Below are 22,670 nucleotides of genomic sequence, written 5' to 3'. Positions count from 1 at the left end.
AGAGAATGGTTAATACATAACCATTTTTACCTCTAATGTTAGGCACAAATAATGTAAAATTCTAGGCTTCTGAGTGACCATACCTTCTTTAGTTTCTACTTTTTCCACCTTCACAGACTGAGAAAAAAGAAGAAACAAGTATTGTGAATAACCACCAGTAGGGTTGAAAGTGTCACTGCTTGTCAACCACACAGCTACAGAATATGTAGCGGCAGTGGACTATATATGTGTGTATATGTCTATAAATTGCTACCCCATATCCTCCATATATATAAAACATTTCCTCAGGGACCGCCTCTCTCCATATGAACCTTTCTGGACCCTGAGATCATCTTCTGAAGCCCTTCTTCGTGTGCCTCCTCCACCAAAAGTCCAGAGCGTGGCAACACAAGACTTGGCCTTTTCTGCAGTGGCCCCCCGACTGTGGAAGTCTCTCCCCTGGGAGACTTGCCTGGCCCCTTTGTTACATATCTTTAGGTCCCAGGCAAAAACGTTCCTCTTTAACGAGGCCTTTGGCTAATTGACAACTGATGCCCTTTTATAATGTGTTGGGGAGGGGGGATAATTGGGTTGTTTTTGTCTTTATTTTTATTATGTATTTTTTGTGATTTTATCTTGTGAATGGCCCTGAAACCTGTGGGTATAGGACTGTATACAAATTTAATAAACATCAAAAAGAAAAATAATTTTGCTGGGTTATTAAATAAGGTATTTTACCTTCCTATGAGGCATATGCTATTGGTCAATATATTTGTCATTCCTGGGTGAGATGACAACTGTTCTTGCAATATAGCTTTTCGTCTATGACTTTCTCTGCCTTGCCGCATCTTCAATTAAACCACTCTGGGGCAATGGATGGCAGTAGCTTCTCTCTACAAAAGTGATTGCATAATACCCCTTTGGGCCTATTTGACTTTCAGGACACGTTGGCAAGCTTGCGTGTTTGTTCAGTCTTTGACTGAAGGGTGAATAAACATAGAGAGCATTTTTTCCTCTCTGAGTTTAGGCTCCCCCCTCCCTCCATATGTTCTTGATACTCTGCCAACGTAGATATACAGTCAACAGTTAACCCTGAGCTATTTTTAATGCTAAAATAATGCTGTAGTTCAGAGCACAAAGTGCAAATATTCCAATACTAGGATTAGGGTATAAATGTGATGCAACATTTCCTGTGGCAATCTCGACATAACATATCTCGATAAATCTGCATGTTTTGGAGGGTCTTGACCACTGTGAGTTTTAGTCGCTCCTGTTTCCCCCTACTGAACTTCACATTGGAGCTCTGTGACATTTCCTTGCCTTCATCCCTGCCTCCCCCTCAATTGATTATTTTTGCAAAGCGACAGAGATTACATCAGTAGCAGGACTTTAAAATTAGACACTGACCTTTATAATATCTTCTGTGGTTCTTTCTACCGATTTAAGCTTCTTCAGTATGGCCTTTTCTTTAGCTGAGATGGCCAGTTCTTCTTTCTCAAGGTCCTCAATTTCTTTTTCAAGTCTGCATTATGTAGAATATTTGGAGAAGCAATGGTTAATGGTGCCAACTGGTGCCAAGGTAAAACATACTATGTACCACCTAATCTCCAACAGTGCAACAGTGGTTTTATTTCGAGCTCGTTATTTCCCCTATTTCTGATGTTCAGGCACAAGAGGGAGGTCTCTGCAGGTCTGAAGGAATCCAAGGTTTGGTAAAGCTACGAAAAATCTCCAAAAATATCCCCACGAGGACTGAGCATGCTCAGTGACCATGGAATACTGCAGAAAACTATGTAGGAGGAGGAATGAAATGAAGTATCCTGGAGAATGGCACTGAATAAGGAACATGACAGTCTGCCACATTTTGTTGTGGGTCGCATCAGCTTGGTTAGATTAGTGACCCTCTAAGTGATGGACGCGGGTGGCGCTGTGGGTTAAACCACAGAGCCTAGGACTTGCCGATCAGAAGGTTGGCGGTTCGAATCCCCGCGATGGGGTGAGCTCCCATTGCTTGGTCCCTGCTCCTGCCAACCTAGCAGTTCGAAAGCACGTCAAAATGCAAGTAGATAAATAGGTACTGCTTCAGCGGGAAGGTAAATGGCATTTCCGTGCGCTGCTCTGGTTCACCAGAAGCAGCTTCATCATGCTGACCACATGACCCGGAAGCTGTACGCTGGCTCCCTCGGCCAATAAAGCGAGATGAGCGCCGCAACCCCAGAGTCGGCCACGACTGGACCTAATGGTCAGGGGTCGCTTTACCTTAAGTGATGGATGTCAGAAAATTCTGAGGAAAATAGAAAAGGAAGCAGAAATTTCTGCAATTCACATGGTTAGTCTGTGGAAACCAGGAACGGAAACCAGTCAAACGAATATGCTCAGCATTCAAGCATGTTGTTGTTTAATTCCGTAAACAATATACAATAAGTGGCTTTTTGAACATTGTTTTGTTGCTTCTCTTACATTGAAATGAATGAAAGTTACATTAGTTACCTAAATAGTTACATAACATATGTAAAATAGCGGGACAGTGAGACAGATAACATAGTATTTGACAGAAACCAAACTGCAGTGGAATGGAAACAGTGCTGTTTGTTATTAACACAGTTTAGAATGGAATTTGCTGCCTTCTTTCATCCCTACTCAAAATGGGAGCTGGGATAATGAAGAGACAGGGCTGTCCTCCATTGCCAGCTATTCAAAGGGAGTGTCATCAAATGCAATTGCCTCACACTCTATTCCACAGTTTTCCAAGCTTTTCAAGTTGGTGACTCACTTTGCAGACATGCATCATTTCGCAACACGGTAATTCAGTTTTACTAGCAGACCGGAGGTTAAACTAACTCCTTTCTAGCCCCGGGAGGAGAGCAGGGAGCATTCGTGCGACACACCTACACACTGCAGCCGAAACACTAATGTGTCACAAAACACAGTTTGGAAAGCTGTGCTCTTGTCTGCCCTGTGTAACACTGAATGGAGCAGTGTGGTGAGGGAGAGGGTTTTTCCATTTTGTATTTTGTACAGCATCTTTTTGTTGGGTTGGTACTTCATAAAAGTTGAATGTCAAGAACAATGTATTATTTCCAGGAGTTGCAGTTCACATTCCCTTGGAAATGGACAGAAATACTTTCACTCAGCTTGGGCATGAATACTTGTTTTTAGCAGCCAAATCAATCTGAAAATGGATGATTTGATAACACTGCTTAAGAAAAAAAAAAGATGCACAGAATCGTCGGTGAGAAATAGTACTGAAGAGTTAGCAGTTACTGAGTCACTGTAAATGTGCCACAACAGAGTAGAACATGGCCTGATGCAATCAATACTGAGTAAAGCGGTATTTGCTTGTCCCTGTCCCCCCCCACCATGTAGCATCTAATTTGCTACATGATTATCTGTATCCAGGAGTTAACGGAATCTCTTTTGTCAGATAACCTTTCTGGTTTTGTACGGATGACATTTGGTTGGGAATCGGCTAGCATCTATTCCAACAAAAGCCAGGGTACTTCTTCTTTCTTTTTTTTTGGGGGGGGCGGGTATATGCATCAAAACAGACTTTCTGGGCGTGGCAACAATTTGGAGGAGTCCTGCGTGTGAAAGGTCAAAATAAAAATAATTAAAAAGGAAAGTGCTGGCAAACAAAGCAAAGCTTCCTTTCCCCTGGGGTGAGGAGGGGAGACAGCACTACACGGAGGAAGGGAGGGGGGAGGTGCCCCTCCCCATTGCCACGCAGAGGCCTCATCCAGGCCTAAATATGTACATGTAAGAGAGGCAACACATGCTCACAACAGGTACACATCTTCTCTTGTTCGTATCATCTACTGGCCGCAAATTCCTGCCACGTATATACATACATGCACAGGACTGAAAATGCATTGTGTAATGTGTGGGGCAACTCCAAATCACACCAGCGTCGGCCAATGTTGTTTTTAGCTCTGCCTACTGTTATGTACTGAGCCTTGGATAGGATTTGAGGTTTCTAAGGTGTTTGGCTTCTAAAGAATTCTTTCCTAAAGAATTTGCCGAGAAAGTTCTAATAAGACCACAGAGGATCCAAACAGGTGCTGTTGTGTGCTCCTTGGTAACAACATTACAGGGGTTTCTTTTGATGCTAATTCCACGCTCCAAATCCTTCCTGCTCACAGCATGTGGGAAACCAGTTTCCATGGTTGCTGAGAGACCTGCGTTGATTGCGAGGTGATTAGGGCACCTCAGGCAGAGAGGCAAATTTCAGGCATGTAGACCAGGTAGTGCACTCAGGGGCATAGGAAGGGGGGTGCGGGGGTGCAGTGCAGACCACTCCAGGTGTTATCCTTGAGGGGGTGTGTGTGACAATATGGCACAATGTGGGGGGCGGCACTTACAGCAGGGCCTGGCCTGCAGCGCCCCCAAGCCACGCATCTCTCCTGGGAGTGACGTGGTGGCTCAGGGCCCTGTGCTGACAGAAATGGCAGCATGGGGCTTGCATCAACCAGGTGGACTCCGTGGGCAGATTGCTGCTGCGCCCCTGTTCGGCGCCCCCATGTGCGGATTGCTGCAGCCCCCCCGCGGGCAGTTCGCCCGGCTCCCACCGCTCCCGGTGCCAGAACAGCTAGCTACACCCCTGAGTGCACTTTAAAGTTGACTGAATGGAATATGGAAAATAACTACAGTGGATGCTTGGGTTGCAAACGTGATCCGTGTGGGATGCACATTCGCAACCCACAGTGGCACATCTGCACACATGTGGGTTGCGATTCAGTGCTTCTGTGCATGCGCAAAGTGCAATGTAGAGCTTCTGCGCATGCGCGACTGCCAAAACCTGGAAGTAACCCGTTCCGGTACTTCTGGGTTTCGGCGGTCTGTAACCCAAAAAAGCACAACGGGAAGCATCTGTAACCCGAGGTATGACTGTACTTCTGCTGAATTCGAAACCAACCACGTTCTGTAGAAGAAAGATTTTTTTAAAAAGAACCATTTCAGATTCTTTACTTCAAGATTTGAGCTCTACTCTACCAATATGAATGTCAACACTTTGCGATACCAGCGTTCATACTGAAGTAGGGGTGTTGCAACAGAGGGAATGCAAATATGTCAAAACAGTTTTGGCAACTTTGATTCCTTGTTTCATCATTGTTAGTTGAACATCAGAATTTTAAAAACTCTGTCCTATTCAAAATGTCACAGGAACATGGCAAGCTGCCTTATATCGAGTCAGAAATTGGCCTATGCAACTCTGCATTCTCTATAATGACTAGGCGTGGTTGTACGGGATTTTAAGCAGTTGTTCTCAGTCCTACCTGAAGATACCAGGGACTGAAGTGCCATTTGAAATGTTAAAATGCTCATTTGCTGCCAATTTTAAGTAATGATTTTTAAAAACATGGTGAAATCTCACCCACTTGCAGCATATCCAGAACATGATATTTTAAAACAAGGTGTTTTTTGGGGAAAATTTTGGCTGTGTTATTGAAACAGCAGAAGGCAAATAGCTGGCCCCAGAGACAATAATCCCCATGAAGAATAGAAAAGTGATCTGATCACATAGCTTTTAATAACCGAGCAATAAAAAGAAGAATTTGTGCTGTACCTGAGGATATTTTGTTCCAGCTCATTCATCCGTTGTTGATCCTCTCGATTCTGGTTTTGCATTTCTTCTTGTTCTTTTGGAGTCAGAGTATTTAATCCATCCCAGAGCCATTTCTCACGCAGAGCTTTTTTCTACAGATATTAACATATTTTAAAAGAATCTCATTACAAGTTTCCTTCGACTGCCACACATCTGGCACAAATTCCCATATCAAGCATGCATTGGCTCCACCTTGATGAACAACCAAATTGTTTTACCACAGGCCAGATATGCATCTGCAAGGCTGAAGAAGCTGTGGTCGCTCAGTGGTGACATTCAGAAGTTTCATGTCTCGGCTTAAAAAAGCCTTTTGGCTATGCATACAACCCCTCTGAGCAAGCGAAAAAGCCAGGAAGCCTTCCATTAACGAATAGGTTCCTGTTTCATTCATTTCCACTGGGAAACTGTGGTCAACAGTATGGAACAAGCCAGGATATTAACCCATGGTTTGAAGGTGGCTCAGTATCCTGTTCTGAAGCCATAGTTTCCTGGTTTGGATGAAATGGGAAACTATGGTTAGAGACTTCCTGATTTGATTGCCATCTCAAGTGAAGGAAGGTTTGAAAGGGCTAGGTACATGGCCCAAAGCCTCATATCTTGGCTTCATCAGCAGATCATCTGAATGATTATATTTAATCTTTAATTCTTGCTCCATGACAAACAATCTGATTTCTGCCTTCCTCCTCTTTCCTCCTCCCCTTTCCAATGCGAGGCTACTTGTACAGAAATAGTGCTTATGTAGGAATTTCTTCCTGTCCCTTGGGTGGCCCTCAAACCAGGAATCTTGGAGAACTTGTTGTAAAAAGGAGGTTCAAAAAGAGAGGATGTCTCTCTTATGGAGTGGCTTCTTAGGTGCTGCAACTGCTTGCAGTATATTATGCCAAACAGAGGCTACTAACACAGTATGGTGGGATAAGATTCTCAGAATGGCCTCAGTGATGGCATGCTACATTTGTCTAGCGTGGTTCACATTCCACTATATTATTGGCACCGAGGCATTAGATAGCACGGACCTCTGCCATCAGGCTCCAGGCATGCCTGGAAGCGAAGACTTTCCACAATACTTCCTCAGTAGCCAACCGTTTCATAATGTGAAGTAAATGTTGCTTGAAGTTTCACATGTGCCTACAGTGCTTTAAGAGCTAAAGATCTAAAAGGTTCCCTTTTAAGGCTCTAGACAGATTCTTCTGCCCCAGCACCAATTTCTTAAAAGAGTCAAGTACATTCCTTTTATGAGCCGGAACTCAATGAGAACATTTTACCCATTAGTTAGGATAAAGGAGACAATAAATGAAGAGGACCTGTAAAATATACTTCAAGACCCTCCTGTATGTCATTAAAATGGAGATAGCATCCCTAAGGCCTGTTTCCCCCCATCTCCTTCCAGGGGTATGCCACCTGGACTTGGCCTGCCATTATAATCACAGATAATTACTTCTGGTTTTTTTTGGCTTTTGTTTTCCCTTGCAGCGTTGTTCTCTTTTACTAGTGATGCCAACCTGTTCGTGCCAGAGTTTCAGTCCTGGCACAGTTCTCATTTATTTTTAGCAAGCACATACAGGGTTTGCTGGGCAACCAATGGACATGGTCTCTAAGCATCTCTGAGCTGCCCTGAAGGAGTTAAGGAATGTATTCCATAGTTGCATAGCAACTGCAATTCCAGCTCTCTCCACTCTCAAACTGGGGAAAGGTAGCCATGAAAGCTGAGGTCTTAATGTAGCATTTAGCTGCCTAACAGAGCCATGGCAGTCAACCAACAACTGGTCTGATAATAAATGTTCACCGTTCCCTTCTCATACCTCTGAAATTCATTGGTAAAGAGCTTTGATTGATTATATCAATTATATATTTTTTTGCAATTCCAAAGTGGGTAACAACATTAAAAAGAAACTGCAATATAATACAACTAAAACAACATACAATAAAACACAATATGAAGCAGCAGCTGACAGCAATTATAAAAGCCCATTCCCATCAAAATATTTCAGCGTATGTCAAAGCCTTCCTCAACATCATAACAGCACAGTCCCATTAGTTCCCACTAGAAGTCTGAGAGAATAAAAAACCTTTTTAATTGTCATGGAAATATGGCCAAAGATGATGCCACTTCCATTTCAACTGCCCTCATTTACACATTTACACACTGGGTAACCCTCCTTTACAAAACGATATACAGTTGTACCTTGGTTGAACAAACGCCTTGCGACCCAAACGTTTTTGGCTCCCGAACACTGCAAACCCGGAAGTGAGTGTTCTGGTTTGCGACTGTTCTTTGGAACCTGAACGTCCGATGCAGGGACTTCCTGCAGCCAATTGAAAACCGCACCTTGGCTTCTGAACGTTTTAGAAGTCAAATGGACTTCTGGAACGGATTCCGTTCAACTTCTGAGGTATCACTGTATAGGCGAAAAGACTCCAAGAGCAAAAGGCAAGCAATGCCCTCTTGTCCTTCTCCTGCCATCTTTTTGTCCCTTTCACAGAGGTCGTGTTGGGACTGTGAGCACTAGCAATCGATTATGAACTCCTCTCTTCTTGCTCAGCAACTGACCATTCCCAATAGCTGACCATATTCTATACCCACTCCAGGGTTTTTCTAGTTCCAGTGACGACATTCCCCTGTGGCTGCAAAGCATCCAAGGAACATAATTTGCCATTAAAGGAGGCTTAGTTGTGTCTCACACCCATTAAATGAGTGCTGCAGTCATTAAGGGTGTTATGTGAATTATTCCACAAAAACGAGCATCTTTTCGTGTGCTTGGAGACTTCACTTGGGAACCTAGCCATGAGATGCGCACTAATGTTGGTGGGAGATTCCTTGTTTCCAGCTTTGCAATCTGTAGGCAAGTACTTGGCCCTTTCTTTAGCACGGAGAGCAGCGTGCTCACGAAAACCCTTGCTCCTACAGCGATTCATCACTTTCTAATTACGCCTCTCTCAATATTATTTAATTATATTTTATCAAAATACTGTAATGGAATCTAAATCCCTGTATAATAATTTGCGCAATCATACTTATTAGCAATAACACTATTAAAATTCTCTGTTGGATGGGGGTAAAACAGGAAAGCATGGGAGTGACAGCAATGAGAACCTCATTTAAGAGCGAGAAGATGTTAAAATTATGTAATTCTGTCTACTACATAACACAGTCTGGGTCATTAACAGTGGAAGTGACGCAGTAAAAATTGATGAAGCAAGCTTGTATGATGGGTATGTTAATTAAACAAGAAGCTGTCCAAAAGAAGTAGTGTACCAGTTTGATGGGACATGCTTCCTGGTTTTTAGAGCTCCAGGGCTCCATGCACCCCTTCTCACTGGTTAAAGACAATGCAGATTCTCAATGGCTTAAGAAAAAGATTCGTCATTGCTCATTTGCACGTGCAACTTAAGGGCTCCCAAACAATCATTCTGTAGCTGGTGTGCCACAGCTATATTAAACCATATCCTGGACCTCTGAGTAGAGGAAGAACAGCTGATCATTTTGTCCTTGGCAGGACACAACTTCTCTGCTATAAGCACCCATGAATAAGGGGAGGGTAGTGGGTGCTGGATGGTGGTCATAACTGAAAACACAAAGAAGTCCTTTTCAGGTGTTATGCTGTCATTCTTCTACTCTAGGGATGGGCAACTTCTGGCCCTCAACAGGTCCACCAAGCATTGCCAAAGGTCGGGGTAATGGGAAGTGTAGTTAAGCAGTGTCTGTAGGACACATGTTACCCACTCCTATCCCTTCTAATCCGTACACTGAAAATCCCTGTGCGGTGAACATGTGTGGATAGGGAGCAGCAGGTTCCATCTTTTTCAATCCACCCATGTTTACTGAATGCCTGGATAGGTTCCTTGCATGTCCAGCTGAATGAGCAGAGCGCTCTGTCTTCACAGTTGAGATCCCTGCACAGTCAAGGGTTCTAGATTGTCTGCAGAGATGCTTCTGGGCATACAGTTCTACGCGGGACCCTTGCTCAGGCATTCAATGTACAGTGGTACCTCGGGTTACATACGCTTCAGGTTACATACGCTTCAGGTTGCAGACTCCACTAACTCAGAAATAGTACTCGGGTTAAGAACTTTGCTTCAGGATGAGAACAGAAATCGTGTGGCGGCAGCGGGAGGCCCCATTAGCTAAAGTGGTGCTTCAGGTTAAGAACAGTTTCAGGTTAAGAATGGACCTCCAGAATGAATTAAGTACCTAACCCAAGGTACCACTGTATATACGTGATGCTGCATACACTCAATGCGCCCAGCCATGACAGCCACAGCAGCATCAACCTTTTCACTGCTGAACTGATGGAGAACCTGGAGATCACTTTTGTGACTTCTGCAGTTCTTGCACTTTCTCACTGACCTCGACAACCACGTCCTACTACTGAGCCTCTAGTCAGGACACAATTTGTGCTGAGATTTTTGTGACACTGTTTTGACTACTGTCAACAAATGAGCACTGTGAGTTTTTATTTTTTATTGTTTCGTTCTTCATATGACAAGCAATGTCAAGCTGTCCTTGAAAAACTCAGCTTTTCATATGAGGCTGGCCATTTGATCCATCGGTAATTGGGATTTTGTACCAAGGAACTTGGCAAGTTTGACATCTGTAGGTACTTCTGTATCGCGTGGGAAGCAGGGTCAGAACATCTTTTCATGTAGGACCATTAAGTTAATTGACTAAACATTTGGCAGATACACCAAGTTACTGCCTGAGGATTTTAGAAGAATCTTTTATTTAATGCTTTGGTGAATCCCACTGTTATGGAGTCTATAGTCAATACTAAATTGAAAATGCTTTGCATGTTCAGACCTTTTAACCTCCCCCTTAAATAAATTCAGACAAGACTCAAATTTTTGTTTGGTTTTTGGCAGAATTTAGGCCACAACTTTATTGATTACAGCAAGTGAGTGGTTGCATAGGCTCTGGTTCTTCTAGCTCCCTGCACCATTGCAGGTAGCGCTGACCCAGGGCACCAGCATAGGTCAGCCTATGGTGAACACCCGTTAGGCAGAAAGCCGGGAACAGGCTATGCCCACCACCCAGATGTCCCCCTGGACTCAGGCATGGGCACAACCCCCTCACAGGGTTGACCAAACCACTGAGTCCCTGGATTCCTTTAATGGAATACCCTTCACATAGGGATGACGAGAGCCTTCTCCCATCCCTATCACCTGAACCAGTGCCTATCCACAACCTTAAAAGTTGTGATGATTTGCTATGTGGCAGGCGAAACCCAAACGGCAACAGCCAATCAGCCAAGTGGGGAAATTCCTACTGTGCCCCTGTCCCAATGACAGACGACGGCATAGCAAGGTCAAGAGCAACAAGCCCTAAAGGTAGGGAGAGGTGGGCGGGTTTTCCAATGCATGCACTGAAAGAGGAAGTTCTGGGTCACGTGCATAGGTATATATAGGTCCCTTTATCCATTTAGCCTGCATCCCATTGGCCTGATTAAACCCAGCATCAAGGGACCTACCAATTGGGTATTGCGGCTATCCAATCGTACCCACCCTCAACACAGGGTTTGGTTGCCAGGTCTCACCGCAACACGTGCCCTCTTTAAGGGAGGACCTGATTTGTCTGAAAAACGTGCAGTTATACTTCTATTAAATAGTTATTTCTGGCCATCACTAAACCATCACTAAACAACTCAAGTCTTTTAAGAAATGCCCAGTGCTGCTATTTATTAATTAAAATTATATATTGCCTTTCCTCTCAAAGGAGCCCAGGTTGACAATTATTAACTAATGCACTCTGTTTTCTAGCTAGTAAAACTCAAAATTCACCTGCACACCTAAATAAAGATGACATTCATACTGCAAAAATTAAAGAAATGTTTAGATTTGTGAAGGAAAGAATGTATGTAACTGGACCTGTATTGATTAGACAGGACACTTGTGTCAGACTGGTTCACACATACATATTTGTCAAGTGATTACTTACATGTGTGAATGGGCCAATATAGATGTGACACCACAAATCAACATACTCCAACCTGATGTCCTCCAGATATTTTGAAATACAAATCTCATCATCCCTGACCATTGGCTGTACTGTCTGGGGCTGATGGGAATTGTAGTCGTGTGTGTGTGTGTGTGTGTTTGTGTGTTTGTACACCTGCTTGGGGAAAAGCTGCTTTTCAATCAACTCAGGTCAAATATTGAGCTAACAGACATCCAGTGTAGAGAAATCAAGGGATGTACACACCTGTATAAGCCAATTGTTGATACTCTTATTAATGATTTCTTAAATTTTTATGCAGTGGATTTCCAAAAAAGAAAAGAAAATTATTTGAGTTGTCTCATGGGCAGGTTACCTTCAAGTGCTGATGTTTTAGTTTTTCTTCCTCGACTTTAAGGCGTTTCTGAGTGATTTCTTCTTGAAGTTTCCTCTTGTCCTGAGAATTACAAAAATGGTAGAAAACCAAAGAGAATAAAATGTACAGTATATCTTGGAATATGAAAACTTTGTGTAGTAAGAAATGAGATCTTAGATTTTAGAAGCTATTTGAAGTGCTTGAGATGGGCATGTGGGAGTTGTCTGCCTTTTTCTGCCTTCATTTAACAAAGCGAAAAAATGAAAAGGAAAGGAAGTCACTGGGCATATCTACACTACAAACATACAGGTTTTTTTATACCTCTTCAATGGTTGTGGATTCCCTCAAGAACCCTGGAGATGGCAGTTTAGTGTGAATTTAGAGAATGCCACCTCACAGAACTGCAACTTCCTGGTTTCCCTAGGAAGGGGAAAGGATTGCTAAAATAGTTTAAAATCCATCTCTATCTTCTGAAAACAAATCTCAGGGTTCTTCTTCAACATATCATTTTCTTTTTAGTACATACCAGCTGTGTCTAGTATTAAAGGTTTAGGCGTGCAAAACTATTAAATGATTGTTTCCCTTCATTTATCAACCACCAGGGAAACAAATTCAAATTTCAGGAGGCAATTCTTTCAAGTCCCCAAATATGCCTCTGTTTTCTTTACATATTTACAAGCGAGAAACAGCAAGGGTGGTGTTAACTGAGGTAATTTCAGTTACAGAAAATTTAGCAACCAGGTTGGGCTCTGTTCCCATCATTGTCTAGAGACTTGGAATAATCTTCATTGCAGATAGGAGTTATTTCTGGCACACATCCCATAATGCAACTATAAACAGCATTTGGGATGTAAATAGTTTGCTAGCCTGTATTTACATGTATCCTTTATAACGTTTATACATTTAGCAGGGCCTCCTGCTTCTACTTCCGCATCTTGCTGAGAGAAACAGCTGAACATATCTGAGAGAAGAATGATAGCTGGTGTTGTCGTTCCATTTTTAAACTTTGTTTACTAAGGTACGCCCCCAGTAGCAATTTTGAACGGTTCAGTTAATCCAGATTTCAAGAACATCCTGCTGCCAGTCTCTGAACTTCACGCCTTCCTTTCTTCTGAATGCCACTATATTAAGGGCCTTGAAATAATTTGGCCATGAATGGTGCAGTAGGTCATCAAAATGACTTTGTAGATTAAAAGCAAACTCCCAAAGAGAGCTCTTTTTCCTAACTCAGAGCATGCCTCCAGATATACCTTCACAGTATCCTGCAAAAGGATCTCAGATTTCCCCCCACTTTTGCTTGAGAAATGAATGGCACATTCTTGGCTCCAAATCCAGGGACAATTTAATTTTTCTCTTTGCTCACTCTCCTGACTCCAGGAAGGCGGGACTTCCCTTCTAAGGAAATTTGGGGTATTTGGTGAGGGGGTGTGGGGGAAGATCACTATGAGGGCCAACCAATCAGAACAGTGCACAGCCCCCCCTTTTTTTGGCAAATGGGATTCTCTTGAGCTCAGCACATAAACTAAGGCCAAAACAAGGTGAGCTCAATTCCAGAATTAGTTTACTGCACACATAACATAAATTTGGTCCCTCCCAAAGTGAAAAGTAATGGATTAATTGTGAAGTTTAATATAGTGGTACCTCGGGTTACATACGCTTCAGGTTAAATATGCTTCAGGTTACACACTCCGCTAACCCAGAAATAGTCCTTCAAGTTAAGAACTTTGCTGCAGGATGAGAATAGAAATCGTGCTCTGGCGGTGCGGCAGCAGCAGGAGGCCCCATTAGCTAAAATAGTGCTTCAGGTTAAGAACAGTTTCAGGTTAAGAACGGACCTCCGGAACGAATTAAGTACTTAACCCGAGGTACCACTGTATTCGAATATATAGCAACATATCACCACTCATTATTAAGTATATCCGGACATGCCCTAAGTGATAATGAATTTGCAGTGGAGTTTTACACTGGAGTACAATATAGAGAGAGCAGAAGGTGTTCCATCAGGTTTTGTGGGATTTCCGTAAGGTAATGCTACCACTACTTTGTATTGCAGGGACCGTTAAACTTTTTGGGCACGTGGGCTAATTTTCAAACTGGAGAAGCTGTTGTGGGCACCAGACATGTACCACAGATGAGCACATAATTCAGTCTAATCTACCGGCTACAACAGAATTCTTATTTCAAGCCGAATTTCAGTGAGGAGAGAGGCAGTCAAAGGGACTCAGTGGGCGCTAGAGAAAGACATGTGTGCCCACAGGCCCATTAGTGACTCCTGCCATAGAAGTTCACGGCAGTGTGTTGGAGGTGATATTCTTTTTTTTGATTATTCTGGATAAAGACTTTTAGTATTTTTTTTTCATACTTATGGATATTGTATCATGTAATTTTATATTTTCTTGCAAATAGCTTTGGGACTCCTTTCAGTTGTGTGAAGGGATAAATAATTGAAATAAACTAAACTAAAAAACCCCCTAGTGCCCTGCACATATATATGTTAGGAGCTCGTTCTACTCTCGAGTAGGACCCTGGCAGAGACACATGCCCGACTGGCATGTTCTCGCCTTCCTGGTCGATTGTTCAGGAGCTTCAAAAGCTTTCTTCTGCCTGAACATCACAGCGACCTATGCCAACAGACACTGGCACACTTAGGGATCCGCAGAGTCTTCATAGCTTGCGTAACAGACCTCAGCAACTCAACATTTTGGCTAATCTACTTTATTTATATAAAAACACACACGGAGCACTTCAACATGGCTCCCTCTCTCTCTAGCATCAGACAGCAAACAGAAAAAGAACAAAGGACAATAGTCCCACTTCACGGAACACAGTAACACAAACATCCTGTCTCCTTCACTTCCCACTCTGTGGAGACAAAACATACACCGTCATGTGATAGACAAAAATCCCATGACTGCAATCATGGAGCAGGAATTCTAACAATATATATATATTTGTGGTACCACTGCTGGGAATGGCATGAATGTGTGCATTGGAGCAGTTTGGGATACTACTTTTCCGAACCTCCAGTTTTACCATTGCAATCTCCTAAAGCAATCCTATTCCCCCTAAGGATCAAACTAGCTACCAGCAACCTAGGCACAATTATTTGAAGAAAATATGTCCTACTGAAACAAGTGGAATTTCATTCTAATATATTTGTTGTTGTTGTTGTTGTTGAAATAAAAAATCCACATCTCACTACAGTCATTGAAATGACTTGTGGGATCTTATATAGACATGGCTTGTAGTCACAGATAATTCCAGAAGCATAGTGGGGGTTGTTGTTATTGTTTAATCCAGCCTTTCTTACTAGGAACCTTTCATGAAACAGAAAAATTATATGTAATAGGCCTTTGACAGTGCAGTGAGAGGAAAGGAACTGAGCTTCTTCCAGCAACGAAAGAATTATTATTCAGCTATTAAGTTCCACTAATGCATTAGCCTTTATTCCATCCCCTTTCAATATATGTCAGTTGACACACTTTTAAAGCTTAAAAGCTGTTGCATTTCTCAGCCGGTTTTTTTTAATTAAAAAAACTTCATTCATTTCCAGCAAGAAATCTATGTGTTTAATCGAACCACTTTCTATATTAACTTGCATTTATTATCACTAAAGGGCCATATAAGCACAAATCTTTCAAAAGCAGCAAGCTAAATAAGGGTACCAGAACATAGCCAATGTTGAGACTAATAGCTTAGAAAATGTAATAATGTAAGGACCAGCCAGAATCAACAAGCCAACTTCTCATCTGCAGTGGATTGTGGATGAAGATGCCTGGTCAAGCTTCTTGTAGTGAGGTTCCTCAGTTACTTCTAGGGTGCCCGAAAAAGCTCCCCCTCTTTTGCCCACCAGCTTACCTCCCCTAAAAAACCCCCATACCTTCTTGAGGCCCTCTCTCTTTCTTCAAACCCCTTCTTAACACACCCAGCTTTCCCATGAAGCCTTTAGTACAACCTCAAGTGCCCGCATCCTATTGTAACCAAGTTTAAATACATGTAATGGGAACAAACATGCATTCTCCCTTGGTATACCCCTGCCTCCTTTTCCTATACTTTCCCCTATTGTCTCCTCCATATTGAATTTTGGACTGCAAGCTGTCTAAGGCAGGGACCTGTCCTCTTGTATCGTACCAAGCAGCCATGTGTATTGATGGCACCGTATCAACAGCGCTTGACCAACTGAGATGTCTAGTTCTAGTTACAGGTAGGTAGCCGTGTTGGCCTGCTGTAGTCAAAACAAAATAAAATTTTTAAAAAATTCTTCCAGTAGCACCTTAGAGACCAACTAAGTTTGTTATTGGTGTGAGCTTTCGTGTGCATGCAAGAAGAAGTGTGCATGCACACAAAAGCTCATACCAATAACAAACTTAGTTGGTCTCTAAGGTGCTGGAAGGATTTATTTTGAATTTTGAGTTGTCTAGTGTTGTACTATTGCTATAGGCTCAAAGCAGAAAGCAACATTTCTCCTTTACATTCCTATGGATGCGGGAAGATATCCTCTATGTTTCTTGTGAATAACCTTGCAAACAAGCCCATAAAAGTTACTAGCCTGCAGATATTTGCGCACCGTGAATTAAGTCACTTGTGGTCTGAAAAGTGGAATGGGGAAGGCTTGACTCTCTTCCATCTTAAAAAAAAAGAGGAAGAAAATATTTCCGCAGCAGATCTCTTTATTCATGGGCTACAAAGTGAGTAGCCCGCATCCAGTGCCTTTTCGCAGCTGGGTTGGGAAGCAATGGATACATGATATTAGCCACTATCCTTTATCTATCCTGACATTTCCTATGAAATACTGTGTTTTGATGCATTTTCGCCACAAACCAGCTTTGATCTGAATTGAGAAAAAGAACAACCAAGTTGTGTTGTAAGCTGGAAATGGGTACATTGCATTTGCAAGCCTGACTATGGAGTCATTTGATAGTGATGCCAGTTCACCAGTGAGAAGTCTTGCTATTCGTGGAGAAACAAAATAAGAGTTTGAACCAAGGGTTGTGAAATAAATAGCTCCTGAAAGTTAAAGAACAGCTGAATTTACTTATTCCGTTCTTTAACCATCAGCTCTTTAGTTGTGTAAGCAAGGAAGCACTGGGAGCAATGGGAACATGCATGAAACAAAAATGTCAGAAAGAGCTTTCTCATTCTTCCAAAGCATGTTGCGTCTAGTTTTAGTAGAGCTCCGAAGGAACATGATCATTATTGTGCTATGATGCCACCCACAGCCAATCATAGCACTGCCCTTAAAGAATAGCCAGTGAACTAATCTACCGGCCCAAACCTGTCATGAGATGAGAGCATGAGGGCTAGATCAGATCAATAGGGAGCTAGACATCAATGCTATTAGTTGTCGTTCTTCCTCTTAAGAAAAGCACAGTTCTGAGACAACTTTCTGCAAGCGCTGGGTTCTTTATGAATAAAATATCTCCACCATAGTGTGAACTGAATTGAATTTCCCATATCATACTCCTTTAAAACACACACACACAGAGAATGTTGGTGTTCCCATGAACTACCAACAAATACTCATTTAATTAAGCAGAAGATTAATTGCCCAGGGTACTTCTTTTCTTTTTAAACTATGGAATTTCCTTGTTCCAGTTCATTCTTAGCTTTCTGACCTGGTGTCCTTCAAATTAATGCACAGATGCACACTCACTGAGCCACTTGGTCTTAATGACAGCATCACATATGCCTGATATAAAACATTGCCTGACTCCTACATCTCTGGCATTCAGCGCCTGGGAGCTAATGGTCAAATTTATGTGCCTGCCATAAATGCAAGTCATACGCAGAATTCTGCTGACTGCCCAAAGTTTGTAGTCTACAAAACAGAACAAAATAAGGACAGAAACGAAGGATTTCATACAGAACAGGGAGACATTCCAGCCACCTTAGTAACCTCTAAGCAGCTTTGATCATGATTTTCTAAAATATATATTACAAGACAGACACACACACAAGCACACACAAAGATTGATATAGAGAAGAAGTACTTACGGTTATGGCCTGAAATCTTTCCTTCAGCAGTTCAGCTTCTTCCATTCTAGAAATCAAACAAACACACAGGTTTTGAAATCTACAAAGGAACACTACATAGGCACAGAGGTTTCCCGTATGGAAGAGGAGGAGGAGGGCGACGAGGCAAATGCTTCTGAAGGGTTATGATCTAATTCCCACAGAGGAGAGAGAATTCCCGACTTATGTGGTGTGTCTCCGAACAGATGAGCGAGTCGGCTCAGACAGACACATGTAATGAGGGTGTGCTAGGGAGGCAGACATCCAGAATACTGGCATGAGTTGACTGACAAGTTTGAACGGCAGAACACAAGCCCTTTTCCTTCTGCAGCTGCCAATTCTTTGTCGTAATCATATGCACACTTGGCATGCCATAGATTAACCGTTAACTGCCCAACCCCCCCCCCCAGCAAATCATATTTGCTGGAGTTCTTTAATGCGCAATGGTAGGAGTTATTTTTAAAGAGGTGAAATGTAAATCCCTGACATCTTTAAGCCATACCCCTCATTTAATGTTCATTGAGATGCCGTCATCAGAATAATTAGCAGTTTTGTAGCATTTAAAGCTTTTCCTTTGTAACCTGTGCAGCTGCCCCTGTAAGGGCAGACTTTATAACTTGTACCCATAATACAGATGAGGGCTCGAGGCTGTGAAGAATTAGCTGGCCTGAGGTCACCTAGATCACAACCTAAATCGTAACAGAGCTCTCTCTTGCTGGCTTCAAACTTTCCCTCAACATCCTTAGCTGCTATACTATACCAGATGTTAGCTTAATTAACCACAAACCCTGAAATTTCGAATACTCAGTTGGGGGGGGGACATGTGTTGCAAAATGTGTTTCCTTTGCTATGAAACCCTGCAAAAATCTGTCAGCGGTTTGGAGCGGATCCCAAATTTTGGGCTCCATAGTTAACAAAGCTCCAAATGCTGCCGTCCCACAGTGTTGTCTCTATGTGTGGTAATTTAGAATCATGGAATTAAGTTGGAAAGGATGCTGAGGATCATTGTCCAACCCCCCTACAATGCTGGAATATGCAGCTGTCCCGTATGGGGACTGAACCGTGGCATTATCAGCACTATGCTCTAACCAACTGACCTATCCACTGAGTTTAAATTTAAATTTAAACTCAAATGTAGGCTTTAAAAACATTTTATAATCTAGTGATAGAATTATACAGTGGTACCTCGGGTTACAGATGCTTCAGGTTACAGACTCCGCTAACCCAGAAATAGTACCTCAGGTTAAGAACTTTGCTTCAGGATGAGAACAGAAATCGTGCTCCGGCGGCGCAGCGGCAGCGGAAGGCCCCATTAGCTAAAGTGGTACCTCAGGTTAAGAACAGTTTCAGGTTAAGAACGGACCTCCAGAACGAATTAAGTTCTTAACCTGAGGTACCACTGCATAGCAGGTTCTTATGGCATTGTACAGTTGTGTACAATGTATGTACCAGCTGTGTGTAGGTGGGGCACTAATGTCAGCGGCTACCATTCGGCAGTACAGTGCTAACAGAACCACCCCCTACCTTGGTTGCCACCCCGTCTCTGTGTGGTGAGGAATTTGGGGTTGGGGTAAGCGAGAAGAGAAGCAGGCAAGTACTGCCACAGTCATGCCTTGGCATCTGCAGAGGCAGCATTAAAGGAAAAAGGACCCCTGGATGGTTAAGTCCAGTCAAAGGTAGCGATGGGGTGCAGTGCTCATCTTACATTTCAGGCTGAGGGAGCCAGTGTTTGTCCACAGACAGCTTTCCAGGTCATGTGGCCAGCATGACTAAACCACTTCTGGTGCAACGGGACACTGTGACGGAAACCAGAGTGCACGGAAATGCCGTTTACCTTCCCACCGCAGTGGTACCTACTTGCACTGGTGTGCTTTCGAACTTCTAGGTTGGCAGGAGCTCAGACAGAGCAATGGGAGCTCAGTCTGTCACAGAAAATGGTTCTCTAGGTCACCAATATGGCAATGCTTTGAGCTGACAATTTGAAACCTGGTGCAAGAATCACTGGTACTCACCTGACCTTAGCAATATATATGGACCCTAAAGTTTTGAAGTCCCCCAGTGGGGCAACAAATAAAAAGAAAAGCTGCCAGCACATTTGCAAAGCTAAGCAGGGTCTGCTATGGTTTCAAATTGGATGGGGGAACCATATGTTGAGAATCCTGCATTGCAGGGGGTTGGGCTATAGATGACCCTCAGAAGTTCCTTCCAGCTCTATGGTTTTATGAAGTTCCATTGTGTATATGGGACCATAACCTACTCATAGTGATCAGATTGTCTTTTGTAAGGCGACCTGGGAGTTTTTAGCATACACTGAAGGGCAGGATATAAATTAAAAGTGTTTAGAAAGGAAAAGAAGAAAGTGTTAATTCAGAATGATTAAGGACCTGATCTTTTCTATACATAGAAAATTAATGTTCCCCCTTTCATTATAGGGGAGTTTCCATACTCTGAAAGTAAAGCTGAGCTTTTTTCAACAACTGTGAAGCTGAATGTGATTTTATACGGCTGAGAACACTGAGCAAGTTCTTTATCTTCCAAGTTAAAAGGGCAAGCATTCTAAAAATACACACAAAACTTGCAAAACAGGTAGAATGATGAAAAATAATATCTGCTCGTTGCAAAAAGACTGACAAATCTCTTCAACGTGTAATCTGAGTTGGTTTGAAATTGTTCCGTGCCTTTGGTATCATGTAACTGTAACTTCACAATCTCTTCAAATATAGATGAACATGGGAATCAGTATATGCTTTTTTTTTGTTTTGAAAAACGTGCAGTGAAGCTGTGCCCGAACCTCCAAGTGCCCCTATTTTCTAGGGACAGCCCTGGATTTACAGAAGCTGCCCTGGTTTCTGATTTGATCCCTGAATGTCCCACTTTTCCTTAGGACAACCCTACTTTCATTGGATAAATGTTGGAGGGCATGGAGTTATGTGACCACCAAGCCAAGGAGATAAGTAACTATACAACCTTTAGAAGACATCTGAAGGCAGCCCTGCATAGGGAAGATTTTTAATGTTTAATGTTGCATTATGTTTTTATATATGTTCAGACCCTCCAAGTGTCCTTATTTTCCAGGGACAGTTCCAGATTTACAGAAGCCATCTCGGTTTCTGATTTGATCCTGGAATGTCCCACTTTTCCTTAGGATGTCCCTATTTTCATTGGAGAAATACTGGAGGGTATGGAGTTATCTGACCCCTGAGCGGTCTGAAGGGGGATCCTGTAGAGGGAAGTTTTTTTTAATTTTTTTTTCATGTTTTATTATGTTTTTATGTTGAAAGCAGTCCAGAGTGGGAAACCAGACAGACGGGTGGGGTATAATAATAATAATAATAATAATAATAATAATAATAATGCAATAGGACATCCCTATTTTCATCTTTGGCCACCTCATGAGAAGAGAAGACTCCCTGGAAAAGACCCTAATGTTGGGAAAGATTGAGGGCACAAGGAGAAGGGGACGACAGAGGACGAGATGGTTGGACAGTGTTCTCGAAGCTATGAACATGAGTTTGACCAAACTGCGGGAGGCAGTGGAAGACAGGAGTGCCTGGCGTGCTCTGGTCCATGGGGTCACGAAGAGTCGGACACGACTAAACGACTAAACAACAACAATTTTCATCCAAGAAATGTTGGAGGGAATGATATGTTGGAAGAAGCCCAGAGGGGCTGGGGTATAAATAATAAAATTGTTGTTGTTGTAATGGAATGGGATGTCCCTATTTTCAACGGAGAAATGTTGAAGGGAATGCAGTGCCACTTGTCCATAGCACATAGATTATGTGCCTTTATTATCTGAATTACAAGGAGGAATGAACAGGCGAAACATTCCCTATCACTGTATCTCAGCTTTCCTCAACCTGGTGCCATAGATTTGAAGCACTGTTATACCACTTGATGGGACGCGGGTGGCGCTGTGGGTAAAACCTCAGTGCCTAGGACTTGCCGATCGTAAGGTTGGCAGTTCGAATCCCCACGGCGGGGTGAGCTCCCATCGTTCGGTCCCGGCTCCTGCCAACCTAGCAGTTCGAAAGCACCCCTAAGTGCAAGTAGATAAATAGGGACCGCTTTATAGCGGGAAGGTAACGGTGTTCCGTGTGCGGCGCTGGTGCTGGCTCGCCAGACGCAGCTTCGTCACGCTGGCCATGTGACCTGGAAGTGTCTTCGGACAGCGCCAGCTCCCGGCCTCTTGAGCGAGATGAGCACGCAACCCTAGAGCCAGTCATGACTGGCCTTCGGGCAGGGGTACCTTTACCTTTACTTTTATACCACTTAACAGTCTTCTCCCCCCCCACAAAGGACCCCGGGAACTGTAGTTTGATAAGAGTGCTGATGGCTGTTAGGAGGCCATCGTTCACCTCCTACAGAACTACAATTCCCAGAGTGGTTTAACAATAACTCCTTCACAGAAAACTCTGGGAATTGTTGCTCGGGAAGTGGGAGGGGTGGAATTGTGGGCGCCTCACAACCCTTAGCAGATCACAGTTCCCAGAATTCTCTAGGTCAAACTGTGAAATTGGCACAACAGGGCTTTAAATTTATCAGGCAAATGTGGCCTCTGTTTACAAAAAGTGACATTCTACATTATTCATCTCAAAGCACTGTGCTGTAGACCTGATATCTTTTCCACAAAGCTGGAATTATGCAGATTGATGACCACAAAGGAAAGATACGACAATTTACTACATTATTGTTGCTGTGTTTTATTTTTATGTGTTTAATATTAAAAAGCTGATCAGAAGATGAAATCAAGTTCTAATAAGTTTTGTCAGTGG

The 22,670-nt window shown here is 42.9% G+C and overlaps 1 protein-coding gene and 1 long non-coding RNA gene across 3 annotated transcripts in view; one reads left to right on the top strand and one right to left on the bottom strand.

The window, feature by feature from the left end:
* The window catches only part of PALMD (palmdelphin), a 54,219-nt gene that overhangs the window by 7,490 nt on the left and 24,059 nt on the right, over positions 1-22,670 (bottom strand). Inside the window, exons 2-6 of one of the 2 annotated variants that reach the window (XM_083620692.1) lie at positions 17,878-17,923; positions 11,884-11,964; positions 5,543-5,673; positions 1,387-1,501; positions 84-117 (exon numbers count right to left, since the gene is read on the bottom strand). In XM_083620692.1, coding sequence (XP_083476818.1) covers positions 84-117; positions 1,387-1,501; positions 5,543-5,673; positions 11,884-11,964; positions 17,878-17,922 — 406 coding nt within the window. In that variant the 5' untranslated portion in view covers position 17,923. Of the gene's footprint in view, positions 1-83; positions 118-1,386; positions 1,502-5,542; positions 5,674-7,080; positions 7,213-11,883; positions 11,965-17,877; positions 17,924-22,670 lie in introns of those variants that run through there. The other variant, XM_083620693.1, reaches the window with a different exon arrangement.
* On the top strand, positions 11,971-20,493 carry LOC310765618. Its single transcript, XR_014549681.1, has 3 exons — positions 11,971-12,901; positions 13,937-14,187; positions 20,328-20,493. It is a non-coding gene; the product is annotated as an uncharacterized lncRNA (long non-coding RNA).

Source organism: Podarcis filfolensis, assembly GCF_964270895.1.
Source record: "Podarcis filfolensis genome assembly, chromosome: 6".
Lineage (NCBI taxonomy): Eukaryota > Metazoa > Chordata > Lepidosauria > Squamata > Lacertidae > Podarcis > Podarcis filfolensis.
This window is presented reverse-complemented; position numbering and strand designations above follow the sequence as displayed.